At 44.3% G+C, this 23,667-nt stretch overlaps 1 protein-coding gene across 4 annotated transcripts in view; it reads right to left on the reverse strand.

The window, feature by feature from the left end:
- Window positions 1–22,660, reverse strand: part of CORO1C (coronin 1C) — an 85,463-nt gene extending 62,803 nt beyond the window's left edge. Inside the window, exon 1 of one of the 4 annotated variants that reach the window (XM_038373246.2) lies at window positions 20,091–22,660. In XM_038373246.2, the coding sequence (XP_038229174.2) occupies window positions 20,091–21,546 (1,456 nt within the window). In that variant the 5' untranslated portion in view covers window positions 21,547–22,660. Of the gene's footprint in view, window positions 1–9,562; window positions 9,647–11,458; window positions 11,621–20,090 lie in introns of those variants that run through there. The other 3 variants (XM_038373248.2, XM_043497649.1, XM_043497653.1) reach the window with 3 other exon arrangements.
- Window positions 22,661–23,667: the final 1,007 nt, after the last annotated feature.

Raw genomic sequence — 23,667 nt, forward strand, 5'->3', positions numbered from 1 at the left:
TCTATCTCCCCAAATTGCAACATGCCTTAACATCTACAAGAACCAACTTCAGACTTCTAAAGACAGAACCTGCCTGAATGTGAAGGTGTTACAGGTGTCAATTTTCTTGATGCACTAAAATTTTACTATCCAAGAACCTCTACTACAAATATAAGCGGGACACAGATTTATCACAGCCTGGAAACCAAAGCAAGAACTACGCAATCTAGCACAGCCAGAGCCTGCAAATGTACAAACCAACATTGAGTCATACTCACCAAGTAAAGACACTTCCCCAGACAGCCCTGCCTGATATAGATGTGTATGAGGCAGAACAACAAGTGAGGCACCCCGTGCTACAGGTAGAGGAATAATATAGGAGAGAATGAATGAATGAATGAATGTTATCTAACCCACCTGTAGGGGAGGTAGAGAAAAGTGGGCAGGCAGGGGCACAAGAACAGAGTGCTCCCCTTCCAGCACACTGCCTCTGAAATCCACTGAGATGTATTTGCTACTAGCCTCAACTTGTTGGGCTAGTCCTACAGCTATGCAGCTATGTCAGTTTGTTTGCAATCCAAAAATGTCCAACATAAGCCAATGTACCCGAAATGTGCCATTTGGCTAGACTGGAGTTACATTGCGTCAAATTAACCCCTGCTGTAACAGTGAACAGGGTAAATTAACAATAAAACATCTTCCCACTCTAAGAAACGGTGACAGTCTTGAACTATTGCATTCTGAGTAATTTCTTAATCCAAATGCTCAGTATATTAGAACCTCGTTTAGGGAACTAAACTTCTCAGATTCCCTTCCATCCTGACTGCTAAGGCCATCTATAGATGAAGTACCATCACTTGCAATTGTTCAGTATATTTTGAAGGCAGCAAAAGCAATCACTAACTGCCAGATACAAGATAGTAATTTCAATATGAAAGACAGTAGATGACCTAAAGAACTGCTCGAGTCTGACAACACAAGTATTACGTAAGTGAATGAGTAAGTGTTTTTAAACTTTCATATATACAAACTGCAAAATGAATTTCTCATTTTTGGGATTGGCACACATTTCTCCAGATTTCCACTGGAGATCCTGCCAGCTCCTCCGGTCAAGCAGCCAATAAGTCAAAGAGTAAAACTGCCATTGTATCATGGTACCAAAACATGCAGTTTTTAGTAAGGGGTTGGGGGGGTGGGGCCTGGACTAAAACTAACATCCAGATATCTCAATGCACTAACTTGGATATTAAATCCTTATCTTGTGGTACCAATTACAGCTCCTCCAGCATCTGTTTTAACAAAAAGACTTTCAAGTTCAAAACATGCTTCCTTTTTGTCTTACAGATGTTCTGTATCTTAAAACCTTTTCCCATTTCAGGCCAAAGTTATTATCCTGAACTACTGAAGTACAGAACCCACCCATACACACTTCAGATATTGTTCAGTTTAGCTAAGGATAGGTCTACACAGCAAAGAAAAACCTGCGGCTGGCACATGCCAGCCACCTCAGGCTTACAGGGCTCGGGCTGCAGGGCTGTCTCGCTGCTGTGTAGACTTCTGGGCGCAAGCTGGAGCCCAAGATCTGGGACCCTCTCACGCTGCAGGGTCCCAGAGCCCAGGCTCCTGCCCAAGCCTGGAAGTCTACACAGCAATGAGACAGCCCCACAGCATGAGCCCGAGTCATCAGCTGGCACAGCAGGCCAGCTGTGAGTTTCTCTTTGCTGTGTAAACATACCCTAAGAGTTCAGCTAGCTAAATAGGCAAGTACCAAAGTATTTGTGTAAGAGAAAGCACATTTGCCACCTCATTCAGAGGGCAGGAAACATACATTTTGGCTTATGGATGCACGTTTGGTTACCTCAGTCTAACAACATACTTACACGGTGACAAATACAAGATAGTCCACAAAGCAATGCTAACTTGGGCAGCAGCCTGGATGGTGCATTACAAACAAAAGGAAAGTATATCCGAGGTGCAGGAGACAGAGGAATTTTCCTGCACCCACAAGACCATTTATGGCAATCCAACATAGAGCATACTGGATGGTCCCTGATAGTCTGCCCCCATCCCAACAGCAGGATGAAAAGTCCCATTTAGCAAGCACACTGAGTTGTGCTCTGATCTGCAGCCGGCACAGACTGACCTTGGGCAGCAAGGTGTTCTCAAAGAGGGACCCTCTGCTTTGGAAACTGTTTCTCTCCTTGGTAGGTCACAGCCTGGATTTGATAACCTTCAAGGCACGCTTTCAACTGGAAACCACTGGTATCTAGACAGACATCACTGAGCCTGCACCCTAAACTCTGAACCTGTGAGACCGTTCTTTACAGTACCACAAGGGTTGCTGGGCCAGACAATTGGAGGTGAGCAGCACCATTTACACTGAGAAGTACAGGGTTTCAGTATTTGCTATTTATTTTTGCACTGCCATAGCACCTAGGACTCCTAGTCATGGACCAGGACCCCATGGTGCTAAGTACTGTACAAACACAGAACAAAGACAGTCCCTGTCCCAAAGCAATACCACAGGGCAAGATGTACAGTACAGAGATACACATATGCAGCTGATGTCTAGGGAAATAGGAGGCCAAATGAAGCTGCGCACCCCTCTTTGAGCAGAGCACTTTAAGATACAACACAAAACAACAGATGGTTACTGTACCTTTCTGGAGAAATATTTACCACAAAGATGGCCCTTGGAAAGCACCATACATCTCAGGTTAGGAAAGCTTAGCGCTGCCGGAACAGCGCCTGTGGTTCATGCTTTGTGAAGGCAGTAGAACTTTTAACTATCTCTTACAACTAAAGCTAGCATAAACTGGCTCCAGTTTCTCCCCAACTTGCAAAAAAATACAGCATGTCTGAAACTGTAAATACTTTAACCATAACCATTATGGCATCTAGCTTACATAGCAATTCTCTCCACCCAATAAACCAATCCTCTTGTGGGAGACAGTTTATATATTTGCATTGTTACATATCATGGGAAGATAAATGACCATTTCTCATGTTTTAATTTCCTGAATACAAAGTCAGTTGCCTCTTTACTAAACTGTATGGATTAAGAGCACTCAGATACCATGGTGATTGGGATAGCACAGAGAAAATTACCTGCAAATTAGGGCATGTGGCCTATAGTTTAGAGCAAGAAACCAGCAACCAGGACTCCTGTGTTCTAGTCCCAACCCTGTCACTGAATGACCCTGAGCAAGTCATTTAATCACACTATGACTCAATTTCCCAATCTGTAAACTGAGAATATTTATCTATTTCACTGGGATACCGTAAAATCTAGTTGTAAAATTAACTGGAGATAATTTGATGAAAAGTGTTACAAAAATGCAAAGTACAATTGTAAATGTATCGTTAAGTGTATACTGTGCAGATTGCATCAGTCAAGCAGTTAAAGCGTCTTGGATGAACTGAAACACACTGGTTTTGTTGGTATTTAAAGCAAAGAAAACATCAGTTACTCTATTATGGGCTCCAGGACTGATTTTTTGTTGATGACAATATTCTACACTAAGGGCTGGTCTAGACTACTCTTAAATTGATAGGTTTCAGAGTAGCAGCCGTGTTGGTCTGTATTCACAAAAAGAAAAGGAATACTTATGGCACCTTAGAGACTAACAAATTTATTTGAGCATAAGCTTTTGTGAGCTACAACTCTTAAGCTGATGCAACTTACATCCCCCAGGGGTGTGAAAAAGACATCCCCCAAGCAATGCATGTTACAACGAACTACGCGCGGACCATACTGGTGCTATATCGGCATGAGATGCACTCCCATGGGCATAGTGTCTCTTCACTGGATGTGCTGCAGCTGCGCCAATGTAGCGCTGTAGTATAGACCAGTGGTTTTCAAACTTCGGGTCATGACCCAATACTGGGTGGCAGAATGCAAGGCACTGGGTCACCTTGCTCAGCACCCAGGGACTCTGGCAGCCGGCCAGTAAAAACTAGTAGTCCCTACCTGTTCTGACACTGTGCTGCGCCCCAAAAGTGGCCAGCAGGTCCGGCTCCTATGCGGAGGGGAGCCCACAGAGCTCCATGCACTGCCCCACCCCAAGCACTGGCTCCGCAGTCCCATTGGCCAGTTCCCAGCCAATGGAAGCTGGGAGGAGGCAGTGCCTGCGGGCGAGAGCCGCACGGAGTCACTTGCGTGCCTCCACCTAGGAGCCGGACCTGCTGCTTGCCCACCTCCGCCTAGGAGCCAGACCTGCTGATGGCCACAGCGCGGTCTACAGTGCCAGGACAGGCAGGAAGCCTGGCTCTGCACCCTGGCTGCGCCAGTGACTGGGAGCCACCGGAGGCAAGCCTGCACCCCAGCCTTGTGCCCCCCACAAAACCAGAGCCTCCTCCTGCATCCCAAACCCCTTATCTCTGGCCCCACCCCAGAGCCTGCACCCCCAGCCCAGTGCTCTGACCCCCCTCCTGCACCCCAACCCTCTTCCCCAGCCCAGAACTCCCTCCCACACCCTGAACCCCTCATTCCCAGCCCTCACCCCAACCCTGAGCCCCCTCCTACACCCCTCATCCCCAGCTCCATTAGGTTGCGGGCATCAACAATTTTCTTCAACTGGGTCGCCAGAAAAAAGTTTGAAAACCATTGGTGTAGACTTGCCCTAAGTCATCATCTGTATATACTGCCAATCTGCATTGTCTCTCTAGAGAGACAGATCATACCTTACGTTGAACCAGTTATCTCCTGCTAACCCCTACTGATATTAATTACACCCATTACAAACTGTGATTTATCAGCACTAGGTTGTGTCTGCCCCATGTCCAATTTCCAAGTTTGGAATAATTTTAGGACGTCAGTGTTTTGCTAGTTTTGTATGGTAAAGAAATCTTTCAAAATGCAACATTGCAAGGTATCACTTTTGTACAGTCACATGAGACATAATGGGTTTCCAAAGACTCAAGAACACAGTAACTATGGCAACAATAGAGGACAGGATGTGCTGTGGCGCAGGGAGGAGCGTTTCCACAATTTTAAATATTTTGATCAGGAGTGACGTGAAGTCTCATTTCTACAGACAGCTTGTCCCAGGGATGGTGTGTGCCGTGTGTTTTTTAGGTGAAGAAGGATGTAAAGAGCTTTCAAAAAAATCTTGAGCAAGAGCCTTTGAAAGCAGTGGTTACGGGAGGGGGGGGGGGAAGAGAAGAGAGAAAATGGGGGGGAATGGTCCTTTTTAAGGCAGACTACTGAACATCCACAAAATGCTAGGTAATAGCCATGGCATCATTTGGAGGCAAGTCACATCAACTCCAAAGTGGAACTAGACCTATAAGATATGTATAGAAACCACATATTATACCGTAGAGCCTATGAGCTCCATTATGGGCCAGGATGCCATTGTTCAAGATGCTGTACGAACAGAACAAAAAGATGGTCCCTGCACCAGCAAGCTTGCAGTCTAAGTCTAAGAAGTGAGAGAAACAATGGATACAAACAGACAGGGGAGTACTAGGAAACAGTGAGATCATAGTGATTATAACTCAAGTTAAACCAAAAGGGAAATGGAATCAAAAATCCATTCTTAAAGACAACGTTAAACTTTAGAATCAGATGTGAACCAACAAAAGCCAGAGAATTCCAGGCAAACACAATCCTCAACACAATCATATCAGACTCCCTTGTTTTTAATCAGTTTGAATCACAATTGTTTTTAATTTCATTTCCATTGCTTTGTAAAGTGGATGGCTGAAGGAGAAAAGAAGGAAAAAATTATAATGGATTGAGAGACACTCAGCTCAGTGACAAAAATCATTCTTCCAAACACAGGATACCATGCACCATCACAGGGACTTCCAGCTACATTCAGACCAGATGTAGCCTTTCACCACACACCAGAATGTCTGTCTCTTACAGAACCATTACATCTATCCATTGCAAAGATAGTGTACATAGTTTTAAAAAGATATTAGAATCTGGATGAAACACAGAATTTATACTTCTTGAACTGCAGACCAATTATTCCAACTGCAGAATTAAAATAGTCCAAAAAAAGTGCAATTAAAAGGATTCTTCCTTCCTTCTAGACACCCCAAAATAAACTCAGGCAACTCAACCTTGGAATATGATGCCTTGAAAAAGGCACAGAAATTCTCATTTCTTTCCTTGTTGGCCCTTCCTTTAAAACTGCATATCTTATTTAATTCAAGCTTGTGCCATCTCTTGCCTTTTACTTTTTGGATACATTAACAGCAGTCAAAATGGGGAGGGGGGGATTCACAGATCATTTTAAAAGTTTTTTCTGCTTATTTTTAATATTAGAAATTAAGGCCTTGTCTATCTTGGAAGACTGAGGAGTAGCGACATCCCAAGAGTCAAGAAGGGCTTTTTAGTCATTGTTTACATTTTTGTTTTGTTAACACCTTTATCCTTTAACTTCAATGACTAATTAACATTTTGGATAAAGGACATCTACATCAAAGATTTAGCGAACATCATTGTACATCACATCACGATCACATGCAGAGATCCTGCAGAGATTCTAGTCACTTTGCATTGCTTCATAACTTACAAAATGTATATATACTTTATATATTTTAAACTAAAGTAACAAACCACACCTACTAACATAACTGCTGATGCTCTAAAAAGCAAGCAGAGCTTTACAGAGCCTCCCACATCTGGGTCACTGGTCAATCCTGACCAGGGCAGTACTGACCAGGAGATACTACTATCTGCCATCTGTTCAGTGGCCATATGAGAATATGAGATATATAATATAATATGAGAAGAGTTGGATGGTCTCAGCACATTTCTTACTGGATAGTTATGAACTTCTCATAAACCAGAACTAGCCCCCTTTTAGCAATCTCCAAGACTAAAGATACTGCTGCCTTCCACCCTACAAGTGGGCCCTCTGGAACACAGTTCTGAGACAATGGTGAGGCACCTTGGACCTGTCACTGCCGTACAGGTGAGTTGCATCATACACACATTTAACTTACACGAATTCAACTATATGCGCGTCATCTAAGACTTGCTCTCTGTCACCCATGCTCTCCATCACGTCCGTCTCTTGGATCGACATCAAGCCCTGACGACCCCCTGTAATAACTCCCTTTAATTAAAATACAGTACTGTAAAATATATATTTTGCATATATACTCTATTATGTATACAGTATTGTACATTATATTATACATATTACTGTACAGGGTTGTATACACAAAACCATGTACAGTATACTGTACTTTATGGGCAATTTAAGGGATTTTCAAGGGTAATTTTGACTATACACGATTTTCGCCTTATGTGCCGACTTTAGAACCTAACCCCCGTGTAAGATGCGACTCCACTGTACCTGTGAGTCAGACACCTTTCATGAGCATCACTGTCACTTTTTAAAGCAGATCAAAAGTCAAGGACTAAAATTAAAACATTTTTAAAAAAAATCTAAATGGCTTTATTTAAGTTTGTCAATATGAGCATGGGATGAATTAAACTCATCCAAAAGAGGATTCAGATTGGTCGGAGAACAGACAGGAACTACCTAATGGCATGTAAATATACACCTAGAATAACCAACTTTCAAAAAGCAGCCAGCCAGAGTCACTTCAGTTAACCTAAGTCTGTACTATTTTAGTTCTGCAATCAAGAGCTAATCCTAATAACTTCAGCATCACTTGCTCTTTATCAATTATAGCACTACAAAGAAATATCAGTTCACATTTCACCAGCCTGGAGCAGTTGGACATTCTGATTCTTGAAATAGTTGATGTGGTTGTAGATTTTAAACAAGCAGTTTCTAACCAGCCTGACTCAATAGTCACCATAAGGCAAGTAGGTTCAAGCTTTTCCTTTGGAGGGGTGCGGGGAGAGGGGGAGTTCAGGAGAAACACTGTACATTAAAATTTTGTTCATATACACTTAAGGATTTTAAACTAGGGCACTTAAATCCCTCAGTGACTTACTGTTCCACTACATCCTTAAGGAGGCACTGAAATATTCATTGAAAATGTTAAGCATAAACATAAAAAAAATTCTTTAAATATCAGAATAATGTGCTTGTGAGAGTGCATGAAACAACATTCTTAACCCTGGGAGTGGTGCACTGATGACCTCACCAAGCAGAAAACTCAGGCCAGGAAGCGTTTTGCTCATGTCCTCAAAATAGGAAGCCGGGACTCAAACTCATTTTATTCTACCGAGGCAACCGTGAAATTGAAAACAGTCACTTACATGCTCTTGCAACTAAAATGCAATGTTGTGCTTAAATGGGACATTTTATGAAGTCGCCATTAAAATCTTTAAGTTACTGATTGTAAAGTGTATATATCCTTCATACTTCTCTGTGCTATATCACTAAGGAAAGAGATATTTTATTCTTTCGAGCATTACATTTCATTGCTATTACACTGAATCTCTGCCTCGTGCTTGGAGTGAATCCCAGAAGTGACAGATACAATAAGCATGAAGATTTAACTTGAAAAACCCAATGATGTTTGAAAAGGCAGCTCACTAGAAGATAGAGTACTGTAAATCCCAACACAGTACATAAAAAAGGAGACACAAATGCTGATTAAAGTAATCAGTGTGCAAGGCTACAAATGACCATTAACAATTTACCATTATGAAAAGTGATATCAAAAACAAACACAAGGCACATACTCCCATATGCATATTATGGGTTACTGGGTCTTACTGTAGCTATTGCAAATTCACAAAAAATAAACTTGCTTTGGCTTTGTCACAACAGTAATTGATTTTTTACCTCTGTAGTGTGCACACAACCTTTAGCAAACATGAATATTAGTGGTAACAAGATGTGTCAGTGAGAGTATAGCAACCTGATTTTCTCTTTGGTGCATGAAAGCTTTTCAAAGCTTGCTGTTAAAAAACACTTTCATACACCCCCTAAGGTATTTGCCATTTTCTCTAACCACACATCCCTGTTACATATGGGCATATTTAATTCCTATGGCAGGCACTATGTCAATTCACACAGCTTTCCCCAAACCGCACTGTACACACATGGCTTCTACCATCATGCTCTTCTCTACATGTGTATATAAATAGAGGTTAACTTCAAATAGTTTAGCTACAACCCATCCAACGGCTAAGCAAGGACTGGCATTAGTAAATGAGCTGCACCAGTTAACAGTTTTCAAAAACAAGTTCCTATGTGTTGCCAACATCTTAGACCTGATTATGCAAACCTGCATAGCTTTACTTGTATATACATTTCCAGGATTGAAACTTTAGATTAATATTACAAAAAATCCTACCACTAATGCACATCAATTGTTTTGAACAATAAGTGCACCAATCATTTTTACTTTTGTTTCCAGCCAGCTTATAGTCCATTTCTTTATCAGGTTCTCATGCACTGTCACAATACTCCATTGTCTGCAGTTGAAACACTACAATGGAATGTTTATTTGTTTAAAAATAGTAGCTATTGTATTTTGATTTATTGGAAATATTTCTATTGATCTTTAATTTTGTAGAAACTTTTTTCAATAAAGCAGAAATTGGGACCAACAACTGACACCCCTTTAATTCCAATCTTTCACTTGGCAGCATTCACAGAAAGTACCTTTTGGTAAGGGAATCAAACCCAAAGGATACTGTTCACATAGTTTTGTGCTTTCCTTGGCTTTGAAGAGGATTTAGAATACGCATCAATATGGCATGACATCTACTACACCAACACAAGCCTAAGGAAAATGTCCTACACTTGATCATCTCTCTCCCTCCATGACATTACACAGCAGCAGCAGAAGAGCCTTCCACAGGGTGACATACCCATTATGTGGAGTTGACTAATACCTCCGCTTGTACATAGTCAACAATTTGAAGAACAAAAGAATCAGATTTCTTCTCACATACTAATATATATTATGTCACCCCTTAAGCCTGATGTATGTATGGCTCAGAATGCATCATCATGAGCAAACTGCAATGCAAAAGTCACGTGTGAAAGACGGACGGGGAAAAAAAGGCTGGTCTTTCTACTAAGAGGGGCCCATGTGTGTCCAATTTTTTAAATCAAGATTGGATGTTTTTTCTAAAAGATATGCTTAGGAATTATTTTGGGCAACTTCTACAGCCTTCCTTATACAACGCCAACTAGATCACAATGGTCACTTCTGGCCTTGGACTCTAGGAGTTTATGAATCTGCACCTCATAGTCCTTTCTTTCTTAAAGAGACACTCATTCTCCTGCTGTCCTCCACTTATCTATAGGAAGCCTTCATTGTGTATTAATTTTACGTAACATTTTACTGCATCTCTCTTGCGGAGAAAGATTCTGCTGTGTGTTCAATGAGACATTTAAAGGCTCACTGAGACTTTTCAGAAATCTCCCCCCCATTCAGAATCTCAGCAGAGCCAGTTAGCTGTGACAGCATCCCACCTTTAAATATGGAAAGAGCTTCAATAATCACAGCTAGACCAGCCTGGCCTGCAGTGAGGATGCACACAGAAAGATCTCATTCAATTTCAGCAGCAAATATTAAGCATCTCATTTATCGAGGTCAGTCTCCAAAAACCTCCCTTTGTTTCCCTTGGTCAGCAGAGAACCTACATCCCCTTGTTTGTCCCTACTATTAGCCATTCCCAGCTTTGTCCTTATAATGCATACAGGCTAAACCCGGTGGAAGACATGCTTTGCCTCAGCACATACAGTATCCCTCTCCTCCCTCACCCATCACAGTAGAGTGAATGCTCCTAAAGCCCCCAATCCACATACACGCACACAGCTCCATCCCCAGCCCACCCATCCCCATTTGCAACCCGTTTAAACATAAAACCCCTCCATGCCTCTGGCTCCTATCCCAGCCCAGCAAACCCATCCAGCTTCCCCAGCCCCTGCAGCTTGCGATCACCCCCCCCACCCCGCCCCCAGCTCCCTCTTCCCCACCCTGCTCCTGCACCCCCCCACCCCGCCCCCAGCTCCCTCCTCCCCACCCTGCTCCTGCACCCCCCACCCCGCCCCCAGCTCCCTCTTCCCCACCCCGCCCCCCCACCCCGCCCCCAGCTCCCTCTTCCCCACCCCGCTCCTGCACCCCCCCCACCCCGCCCCCAGCTCCCTCTTCCCCACCCCGCTCCTGCACCCCCCCACCCCGCCCCCAGCTCCCTCTTCCCCACCCCGCTCCTGCACCCCCCCACCCCGCCCCCAGCTCCCTCTTCCCACCCCGCTCCTGCACCCCCCCACCCCGCCCCCAGCTCCCTCTTCCCACCCCGCTCCTGCACCCCCCACCCCGCCCCCAGCTCCCTCTTCCCACCCCGCCCCCAGCTCCCTCTTCCCACCCTGCTCCTGCACCCTGCACCCAGCTCCCGCACCCCCCCCCACCCAGCTCCCTCTTCCCACCCCACTCCTGCACCCCCCCACCCCCAGCTCCCTCTTCCCACCCTGCTCCTGCACCCTGCACCCAGCTCCCTCTTCCCCACCCCGCCCCCAGCTCCCTCTGCCCCATCTAGCTACAAGAAGCAACGCCCCCTGCCCCCTCGCGCCCCACTCACCGCACAGTGCCCGCCCGCTGCGCACCAGGATCCCGCGCTGCGACCGCTCCTCAGCCCGGCGGAGCCGCCTCCTGCCGCCGCCCGATTCCGACTGACCACGGCGTGGTGGGTGGAGGGACAGCGCCGACACAGGCCCCGCCCCCGAGCCCGGCCCCGCCCCTTTCCGCGCACACTCGCCCCCGCCTCTCAGGCCCAGCGAGAAACTGAGCGGCAGCCCGAACGGCCAATCGCAGCGCGGGGCGGCCACACGGCGGGAGCCCCGAACACGGCTGCCCTCCCCCTACCAGGCAGGCGCGCCAGCGGGGCGGAGCCAGGCAGCAACCCCTCCCCCCCCGGCCCGCCGCCGCCGCCGCCGCCGCCGCCTCCTCAGGGGCCCCCCGCCCCGGCCCAACCGGCCCCCGCTGCTCCACCAGGCGGCGCCGGAGCCCTCACCCGGCGCGGGGGTAACCGGCCGGGCCGCCTCCGCTGACAGGCCGCCCCCTCACAGACTCCGCCCCCGCTGCCCCCCCCCCGGCTCCGCCTCGCGGTGCCCAACCGCCGCCCCCGCCCCCAGCGGGGCTGGGCCTGCTCTCCGTGCCCCCAGGGCCAGGGCTGCCTGCCCCGGGGCTTGTGGCCCTGAAGGCAGGGGCTGGTCACGACAGCAAGAGAAAGAGTAGCTGGCAGGTGCACCCCAGCAACAGAGGCGCAGCCCGGGGCCATGGACGTGCACCCCGCGAGCAACGGACACAGCCGTAGACATGCACCCCAGAGGAGGGACAGACGTACAGCTGAAACCGATGGTCGTGCAGCCCATGGCAATGGATGTGCACCTGGGAGCAACGGCCATGGACATGCACCCCAGAGGAGGGACGGACACACACCCGGGACCAATGGGATGGGCACCCGGAGCAACGGACATGGCCATGGACATGCACCCCAAAGGAGGGACAGACGTACAGCTGAAACCGATGGTCGTGCAGCCCATGGCAATGGATGTGCACCTGGGAGCAACAGACACGGCCATGGACATGCACCCCAGAGAAGGGACAGATGCACACCCAGGACCAATGGGATGGGCACCGGAGCAACAGACACGGCCATGGACATGCACCCTAGAGGAGGGACAGATGCACACCCAGGACCAATGGATGGACACGGCCATGGACATGCACCCCAGAGGAGGGAAGGACGCACACCTGATGGTCATGCAGCCCATGGCAATGGATGCGCACACACAGAAGCGATGGATATGTGCCTATAAGAGCAATCAACACACACACATAGGAGCACCATTAAAGGGGTACATGGGCCCCAGTCCTGCTGGCATCTTCTGACTTTTAGGGGCATCACTGTGCACCCACGCCACTCTCCTGCTGCTGCCATCTTAGCATGGAATAACTGCCATAACTGGACCCATGCTTGTAACTGTCAAAACCTGCACAGACCAGTGCTTTGAATCCAACACACACACCCAGCAAAGTGAAAGATTAAAATAATTGACTTATTCTACATTAAAAGAAAATTTAACTCCAGAGCCATTACTAAGTCTACTTGGTTTTGCCCAGGCATGTTAGATTCTTCATATGGTGGCTGAAGAAGTAGCCTTCTATCAAATCAAGTCAAAATAAACTGATCTGAGAGATGCTCACAGACCCCAAATGACTATTGGATAACACATTGCAATGAGAAACAAGGAAGCCAGCTGTCTTAAAACCCAAAGATTTCCTCCTCCTGGCCTTAAAAATAAATCCACATTTTTTTGAATGTTGGCATCACTTAGGTACAGAACTTTTCTCTCTTGTTCAATGAAATAACCTAGAATAGAGATTTGTATAATAGATCAACACTACTGACTTCAATACAGACATACAATGAATGTCAGGGCTCCCAACATAATATAACTTGCAAGGTTTTATTTTTCTGTTCCTGCAAGGCACGCTATGTGTAGACAAATTATGGTGCTCACATTGCTCACAATGCTTCCAAAACAAAAGACCAATTTGGGCTCCTTATATTGTTGGAAAATATTGACCAAATTTGGCTGCTTACAATTAGACACTTAAATATGTTATTTGGTTTTCAGAAGGGCTGACCACCCACAGTTCCCATTAACATCACTCAAGTTTGAAAAATGTCCCCCAATTCACTGATGCATTGGGATCAGAACACTAAAATAAAGTGGTCCATTTTGTGCCACATATTACAGACCCCAGGGGTTTTACTTGTTAACGATATACATGGTATATGACAGATAAAGGTGTAAGACATGCAAAGAGAGTCTCAGCAGAGACGAATTTATCACAGCTCCTGCTGGCTTGGCTGGGTCATAGTTGGCAGAAATCCCATGGGATACAGTAGCTCCAAGTCAAAAAACAAACAAACATATAAAACCTGACAAAAGTTTAACCATAGCTTCAGTAAGTGGAAGGATCTCCCTCATTGTAAACAACACCACATTGCTAATAGTTACTCCACCGAAAAATTAGGTTTAAAATTGGGTGCATCCCTGCTGTGAACTGCCTTCAGTGTCTTCACAGTTTTGGAACAAGATCTTGCTTCTGAAATCCGGCCTAGCACATTTCCTTTCCACCCTCATCCACAAAAATCCCTTCATCATCAAAAATAAGAAATACTAAAAAAGAAATTTAGCACTACGTAAGTAATATTGCAGCTAATGACAGGTTTCAGAGTAGCAGCCGTGTTAGTCTGTATTCGCAAAAAGAAAAGGAGTACTTGTGGCACCTTAGAGACTAACAAATTTATTAGAGCATAAGCTTTCATGAGCTGAAGTGAGCTGTAGCTCACGAAAGCTTATGCTCTAATAAATTTGTTAGTCTCTAAGGTGCCACAAGTACTCCTTTTCTTATTGCAGCTAATGTTTTTATCTTAGCAGACTTGAATTGTGATGGGTCTAGAACCTGGGCCTCTTGACTGCCAGTCCCCTTGCTATAAATCTGCTAGGAAGCATACACCTGAGTTGCTTTGCCAATCACTGGGTTATAACAGCTATGGTTATAGCACACTACACTACACAACACGGTAGACAGCACAGGAAGTGAATAAGAATTTTGCATCCCTGTAGTTTTCAGTGGGACATTTCAGATAAGGAGGGTGTAATGAACCCAGCTGAAATTTGGTCACCCTGTCTCTTCAAAAACTGCCATGGTATCTTCAATGACCACAACTAACAGGGCCTGTTTTACATTGCAACCAAAACACACTGTAGCACAGTTACTCCCTGAAACCATGCTGGAACATTCACTCAGTACTTACTTAGAAGAAAGGAAGACACCTATCGATCCTCAGCACCCTTTCCTCCAGCATCTAGATGGGAAATGGCCAAATATCACCCAAATTCTGACCTAGGACAATGAGCTGGTTAGGTCTCGGTATGGTTGCAGACATGCAGAGACATCATAAACCTTTATTCATTTGTAGTCTGTATTTTCTACTGCATGCGTCCGATGAAGTGAGCTGTAGCTCACAAAAGCTTATGCTCAAATAAATTTGTTAGTCTCTAAGGTGCCACAAGTCCTCCTTTTCTTTTGGCAGATACAGACTAACACGGCTGCTACTCTGAAACCTAGTAAATTAATGTAACTAAAAGGATTACACAACAGAGATTATATTCCTCAAACATCTCATCACTACCAGGATGACTAGAAATTTAACTTTACATGCTGGCATGTGACAAAAGGGAGGTGTAGAATTCCTTCAAGTTGAGCCGTTCACAGTTTTATCTACCCCCCACCCTGCCTCCCACACATGCTCCAAATGATAATGTAATTTCTTTGTGGAAAGGGAGCAGAGCGAACCATCAATCCCCACACTAACCCCTGACTCTGAAAGCCATGTCAGTAGCTAAATTTAGCTAACTTGTAAATACGTATCTATTCTACCAGCACAATAATCATGCTATTTTGATCATGTGAATATCTCAGAATGCTTTACAAGTAACTAATTTGCTATGCCTCACTGCTTTACAGGTGGAGAAAGTGAAGCATGTAAAGGTATATGGTCCACACTTCACTAAAGGCTATGATGCTCAATACTTCTGAAAAAAATCAAACCATAAGTGACCTGGCCCAAGGTCAATGGCAGAACCAGGAACAGATCCCAGGAGTTTTGACTCCCAGTCTCCTGCTGTAACCATTCTATCTACTCCATCCTAATAAGGGTATGTATGTGTTGGTGTTTTAAGGGGGAAAATGGGGAAAACCTACCCTACAGATTACTTGCTGGAGGACATAACTAGGTTCCATTTTTCTCAGGTTTATTCTGCATGTACAGTGTTCCAAGGGGGCAGGTAGTGGCATAACAGCTGCAATGCCCCACTGCATCTCCAGCCGAGGAGAGCTTTTCTTTGGCCTTTTGACCTTGCTGAGGGTAATTGTATACTTGGGCTTGCCCTTTGGTGGGAAGGATGGACTGATGTCTGCATGTGCTCTTGAATAGATGACCAACATATCCAGTAATTCAGAACTGGTAGCGTTATACATCAAGGATGAATTTGGCACAAACACTTCAATATGCTTAGACCTCCTGGGCTGAATTTTCTCACTGCTAAGTATGTTCTAAATGAAGAAAATTGCTTTGCGGGAGGTTTAGGGAGCTCAGCAACTTAAAAGTCCTGTTATTTTGTAGCTTAATTTCTGAAAAAAGAAAAGGAGTACTTGTGGCACCTTAGAGACTAACAAATTTATTTGAGCATAAGATTTCGTGAGCTACAGTGAGCTCACGAAAGCTTATGCTCTAATAAATTTGTTAGTCTCTAAGGTGCCACAAGTACTCTTTTTCTTTTTGCGAATACAGACTAACATGGCTGCTACTCTGAAACCTTAATTTCTGAGTCACACAAAATATGCCAGACATGATAGTTTAGCTTGAGCACTTCCTGATTACAGATGTCCCAGGTTATACATCTTTCCAGGACACTTGCAATGATTTATTTATTTACTTTTTAAAGCAGTGGTTCTCAACCTTTCCAGAATACTGTACCCCTTTGAGGAGTCTGAAGCCCGAACCCCCTGCCCGGAGCTGAAGCATGTAACTTAGCTACGCAGGATCCCCTGTGGCGTAAAGCCCAAGGCAATAGCCCTGCTTGCCACCCCCTAATGTCGACTCTGCACTTGTGACCAAACTGTCCTGTGACCCCTCTGAGATTCGCAATTTCCCAGGTTGAGAAACACTGATCTAGATGAGTTGTCATACCCCCTACAAGGGTTGTGTGTACCCCGGGTTGAGAATTACTGTTTTAAAGCATGTTAATTCAATATAAACAAAATTACATTTCAACAACAAGACGACTCAGATTGCAGGATACATCAGACTGTTCCAACTTTATCTCATGCTGTTATACCTCGTCCTTCCTCAAAACAGCATGATTTACATACACATGGACAAATTCAGCATTGGCACAATTGGGTGCCACTGTCATTGAAATAAATGATACAACTTTATATTTACCTATATTTTAGGGGCTTATGTTACCCTTTAAAGTTATTTAAACGCAGGTATCATTTTTTGTCTTTAATACAGAGAAACCTGAAATGGTTGTAATTTAGGAAACCAGATCATTCTCACTCTGTGTAGCAGCATTAGATTTCTCTTCATACACTGTGGTCTGTAATATACAGAAGATATGTTATAGCAAATGGTGAGGATAGCTTCATTAAAGTGATTAAACAGCCTTATTTTGAGGGGGCATTTCAGTTCTTGTCCTATGTTCAGGAGCAGCGAAGATAAAACAGTATACAACAGCTCTTGAATGTGGTAGAACAGTTATGCATCTCAATGAAACACGGGCCTGTGGTGATCTCTTCCGCAGACCTAGCAAAGCATTTGTTCAGAGAGAGAGAGAGAGAGAGAGAGAGAGAGAAACCTCTTTTGTTTGGCCTTATGATTCATGCAGTTCTTGGCCAGAAAGGGGAGCTATAGAATTATGCAATGACGATAACTAGCGCAATATAAGAGTCTGATCTGATTAAAAAAAAGGGATTCAGGAGCGTGCTCAATAGTGTGTGTCATCAGGACAGGGAATGAGGATGAATGTGTGGGTTAAAGCACAGGACTGGGAGTCATGAGTGCTGGGTTTTATTCCCAGCTCTGCCACTGCCCTGCTGCATGGCCTTGGGCATGTCCCTTCACCTCTCCGTGACTTAGTTTTCCAGGTGTAAAATGGAGATAATAATACTGACCTGCCTTACAAGGGTGTTGTGACAGTCTGTTGCAGTGAATGGAGTGATATAATTAATGCATTATTTATAACGGGAAATGCTTGGATGGAAAGTACCGTAGAGTGCAAAGTACCAATAAACAGAGTATTAGTTATTGTGTTCAGGGTAGCTATTAATGAAAAACTATTGTTCCAAATCATATACAAGTACATTATATAAAAAGGCTTTTATATTATGTACACACACAATTGTGCAACATATTACACACAATATTTCTCTACAGAGTTATATATAGAGAGAGTGAGATACAGACATATTCAGTATATTTTTGTTTCACCTTCTCCACTGTAGTGGTTTGTTCAAGATTTCTTTTTCCTTTTTTTAATGTTTCAGTCCTAATTACTAATTAATTTTATTTAGGACACTAAATAAAAAAGCTGCAATTGCAACAGATGAGGTTTTCTTTGTTGCCTGTCTCAGACATAGCAGGTGATTAACTATAAAGAGGCAGGCCAGAAAGAAGAACCCCCCCGCTCCCCCCCCAAAAAAAAAGAGAGAGAGAGAAGAAAAAGCAGAATTCTGTCTATGAAATGAATAACTTGGGACCACTATTTCCTCTTGTGTTGTATAGTAAAAAGAATTCAGCCAGGCTCTGCATTGTAAAACACAGTCTTTAGGAAATGAGCAGTAATGTGTGGATTTAACAGCATTATTCCTGTAGCATTTCTTGTTACATTTATCACATTTGAAATCTACATCCTGATTATTCAATCTATTTTGAATTCTTTTGTCATCTCCCCCTTTTCACTCACTTCTGTTAAAGATCCCATTACAAAAGCTGCAAGAGAGTCAGAAAAAGGAGACGAATGCAGCCAAAATCTTTGCCATCAGCCAGGGACTGCCTGGGTCAGGTGGGTGCATTTCTTTTAAACATTAATTCCTCTGTGTGTATGTTTATTTTTGGTTTTGGAACAGTTAGATCATGAACATGGCACAATGGAGGGCCACTATTCCATATCCATAGCTAAAACTAATGTTCCTGTAAGAAAACTTATTGCATCTACCAGCAGTTTCTGTTTCCCAAAATGCTGCGTGCCTCTTTACTGATGTAAACATTATTTCAGAATGAATTTAAGAGCCAGATGCTCCATACTCCTTAGTCAGATAAAACTCCCACGGAGTGGTGGACTGGGTCTTTAAACCCAGGGATCAGCATCAGGGATGCTTGGTGTACTTAACCAATGTCTTTCGGGTTGTTGATAATTTGTAGTTGCCTACACATTTCATTTTGCACATGTTTGATATTTTCCCTGGAACCCGACTTGATGTGGCTATAAATATTAAACCATTACTTCTCAAGAGTATGCATTTGTTCTCCCCTGCTTTGCACCTCGTTCCCATTCTGATTCAGGTTTCCACCTTCTTTGCATTGGTTTAAGTGACAACCTAACATGCAAGGCGGGGGGATCCAGGCCTATTTTTAAATTAAGCTTTTATTAATTGGAAAATATTCAAGGTTAACATAGATTTCCAGTGTCTTAAAATGTGCCTTTTCCCCAAAGGAAAATGTATAATAACCTACCAGATCATCAGTAGTCAGCATAGATCTACAACACACCTACAAACATACGTCTTTACTTTTAGTTTGATGTCTGTCTGACCCATGTCTGTTTTTACAGTTTTACTGGTTTCTTTTTAACAATGGGTTTCAGAGTAGCAGCCGTGTTAGTCTGTATTCGCAAAAAGAAAAGGAGTACTTGTGGCACCTTAGAGACTAACAAATTTATTAGAGCATAAGCTTTCGTGAGCTACGAAAGCTTATGCTCTAATAAATTTGTTAGTCTCTAAGGTGCCACAAGTACTCCTTTTCTTTTTAACAATGTAAGCTTGCCCACAGCTTGGCACAGCTTCAAGCTAGTATAGTCTTACTCCTCAAGAGAGTAATACAGCCAAGTCACACCACAAGAGTAAAAGAAACTAAGGGAAAAAACTGCATCTTATATCAACAGGAGTAAATTAATCAAAATATTGGTCCAGAGAGATAGTAGCAAGTGTGAACATGGGGAAGTGAGCGAAAGAACAGCATCAAAGAGCATGTAGTTGATGAAAAGCACTATACAAGAGCTAGGTATTATTATTCAGTGAAACCTTTGTATAGTAAAGCCCCCTTTTCACAAAACAACTTAACTGTAAGTGGCAGTTTTACTAAACTCTGCATTGAAACAATCTAGGATTTTCACTCTACCTTACTGTAGAGGTTTGCTAGATCCCAGTTTGCTATGAATGGACCCCATGTGTTACTCAATATTAATCAGATAGCTATTTCTTGAAGAGGGTCACCAACACATTTCATCAGACTCATCTCAGCCCAGAACCACCACCTGTGGTTTATTTTAAACTGAGCACTGCAATCCAAAGCTATAAACACAGAGAAGTATTCTGAAATCCTGCCCCCCAGCAGAGTTGCCACGGCTCACCTTTTCTGGCTGTACTGTGCGGAGGTGCTGACGCTTTGCCTTCTGCAGACTTCTGCCTTTCGAAAGTTTTCTTCACATCTGCAACTTTAAGCACTTTTTCATCTTCTTGATTTTTCTCCCCCTTTTGCTCCTGCTGATCTGAGCCTCCTCTTGGGATCCTTTCTCCGGTGATTTTAGTTGCACTATCTGGAAATGTAGCTTCTGGCTGGTTTTTGTTAGAAGTAGTCTTATTGTGTGGTTTCTGTAGCACCTCTGACATAGTTACAGTCTCACTGAAACTCACTGACAGATCTTCAGTTTGTAACCTGGTTGAAGGGGCTTTTGAGGAGCTTTGCTGGCTGTTTGAATCAGATACCACTGAATCTGCCTCACTTAAGAGGTTTTCTCCACTCTCAGGGTGAAGGACCTGGCTGTCATTCTCTCTCAAATCTCCAGCAACCAGAGCACAATTTGAAATTGCTGAGACCATTATCTCAAGGCTCTTCACTACCTGCTTATCTTTATCAAGCTTTCCTGCTGGATCCTTTTCACCAGTCTGACCATTTTGGCAATGGTCTGCAGAGCTTTCAGTCAGAGAGGAAAAATTAACTGTCTGCCTAAAGTTTCCACCTGGATTGCTGCTTTCCCAAAGGGTATGTGAAGCAGATTGCACTGTTCTGTCCTCTTTGCTTTGCAATGTATAATCCATCACCATAGCTTTTCGCTCCCTGCTATCTGACCTGCTCTGGACGCCGGGTTTATTTTCCTCCGAGGGAGAGTTCAATGTCAGCTTGTTAACTTGTCTGCTCTCTATGCTACTTTCTGAGTCCGACCGGCTTATCTGCTTCTTCAGTGTTCCTTGAAAAGTGTTGATCATATTTGCACTTCCAGTTGCAGCCTGCTGTGTCCCTTGATAACTTTCCTGGTGGCTGGCATTTCTCTGGATCAGAGGCAACTTGTACTCTGTCATTTCCTTTTTCCCTTCAGGTTCCATGTGAACAAATGGATGAATTTCTCCCTCTTGGCTGGAGATAGTGATTTCAGCTTCCTCCAACCTATAAACAACAGCATTCACCTTCCTGCTTTCAGCCTCGTCTCCCAAACACCGCTGTTCAAACTGCATTTCAAACACCTCTGAAGAGACTTCACCTTCAATACCTTTCCCACCTGCTTCGGTCACGGTTCGCTTTTCAGAGCATGACTCCTCTGCCATCAGCCCCTGGGTCCCTCTCTCACACGCTCCTCTGCTTATTTGTAACTTCTTGGTGGAAACATGCACATCATAATCAGTGCCCTTGGACTCACCTCTCTCCGTTCGGAGTCCCAGGCCCTCATAGCCAACTTGCTTCTTACTCAGCAAAACATAATGTTCACACTTCATCTTGGAAGTTTTGTTGGAGAGAGGAGAGTCTCTCCTTCTCATCTTACTTTTGTCATCAAGTAAATATCCAGAGTGGTGCCAAGTAGAGGCTTCCATCACTAGCAGCTCAGTGCTTTAATCACTTATCCAAATGCTTTGAAACTGACAAACTGAGCTCTCTCCCCACTTTGGGTCTCCACAGAGTTTTCACCACCACCTTCTCTTTATTTCAGTCCTCAGTGAGACTGGACACAGCTTGGAAACCTCCGTTACTAGGTTATGGGAACCACAACTGTGATTATTCAGAATCACAGACGCTAGAGGTGGAAAACACATATTGGGACGATGGAGTCCATTCTCTGTGGCAGGGCAGGATGTCGTCTCCAGACAGTGGAGGGGGTCAGGATTGATATTACACTTGACGTTCGCCAGACTTATCCTACTGAGCAGGCACAACTATATCCAAAGTCCACTGGCTTCTAATCTGCTGGTGCATAACACTTGACATGCAGGATTTGCTATATATCTGTGTTCTCCTCCAGTTAATCTCCCTCTTTTCCCCAACTGCCAGAGTAATTTCTGGTGATTCCCTATAGTTTCCTTTTGGTGGCTGATCTTGCTGCAATCCCCATAGCTGTTTTCATGGTTATTTACAGTCACATAATTTGTTGTAGTTCATCTATGCTGGATCATCTTCTGTCAACTGTTCTGTGGTTTTTATAGAGATCTTGGAAATATATGTCCACACCCCTGGTTCATTTTCTAGTGCTTTAACATGAGCCTCTGTCACAAACCCCTTCTACCCAAATGCTTCTTCCTTGGAAGCTGTGTGCAGTTCACACTGATGCTGGGACCTTGGTCTGGATCGCAGCGTACTTGGGAAAGATACTGTATACACAAAGTATTTAGGGCAGAGACAGATTGGCTGGAATTATCTGCCGGAATATGTTATTGTTAAGTGAATTACTGTGACATCTAAGTATTCCAGAGATAAACAGAGAAGCCCAACACCAACCTCAGAAATAAGATTCCATTAAGACACTAAAAAGCACACAAATTATCAAAAAAGCCTTACTAAAGTTTTGGACATTGCTAAACAAACCTTCATGCAGAAAATTCCTCTCTCCAGATTACAGTTCTGCCAAATAAGTGCCTGTAAACTCTCTTGAGAATCAGGCGGGCAGGGGGGAAGGAGAGATTTTTAAAGAGTCCTGATACATTTATATACAGTCCCAAATGCCTGACTTTTTCACTAATGGTGAACATGGCATGCCACCAATGACCTACTTCCGTCCCATAGGCTCTCCCCAGCTCTTTGCCTTTTAGGGTGTGCTAGGTGTCAGGCTTCCCTATTTGTATCTCACTCAGAATTGCAAGTGGGAATATTTAAAAAAAGCACTAGAAATACATCAGTCCCTTAGCTGTGTGAGCAACTGTGCATTATGCATACAGAACTCTCTCCATATCCCTCAACAGTTACTTGCCGATGTGGTATACTCAGTCTATAGCTCGGCAAGGCTGAAACTTGTATGTTCTGTCCTCCTTGTCTCTGCCTATTTATTGTTGGAGGCTAAGCTGAAGAACAGGGTAGAGGTACCTCTGAAAGTTGGCCAGATACAAAGCACGAATGGTCTAGAAATAGGACCCCAAGATCTATTTATTTAACAGTGGAAGTTCAGGGGAATTTTTTAAAATGATTTGATTGCTGGCAAAAGGTGCCAGATTGACAGGTCTGGAGGCTGAAATCCTGAGCTTCTCCACAGATCAGGCACAGGTCAGGGAAAGCTTCTCTCACATGGCCACCGGCCCCCTGCCACCAGCCTTGCCCCTCGCCTGTAAAGATCAGTTTTAGAAGTGGAAGCACAGCTAGTTCTCCATGTCCCTTTTAATCTTTGGCCTCTGAGCTGAAACTGCCAATGAGAGGGCCAGTTAGTGCCAATGACTTCTGCTAGGTGGCCACTTGTCCAATAGGACCTGAAACTGAGATGTCCCACCCCCTTCACACAAGCCACCTGACAGCCATCAAAATTAATAACTTCCTGCCGCCGCCATCCAAAGCCAGATCTGAACCAGTGACCTAGAAGTGAAAGGCTCCATTATCCACATCATCATCAGCCCCTTGCGCCAGCTAGCCCCACTGTGAGAACAGCATCAGCACACAGCGAGACAAAACACAGTATAACACTGGGAATTCTACATCCACAGCAAGGTTGCCCAAAACAAACAACTGCCCTACTT

The sequence above is a fragment of the Dermochelys coriacea genome, chromosome 15, assembly GCF_009764565.3.
Source record: "Dermochelys coriacea isolate rDerCor1 chromosome 15, rDerCor1.pri.v4, whole genome shotgun sequence".
NCBI lineage: Eukaryota > Metazoa > Chordata > Testudines > Dermochelyidae > Dermochelys > Dermochelys coriacea.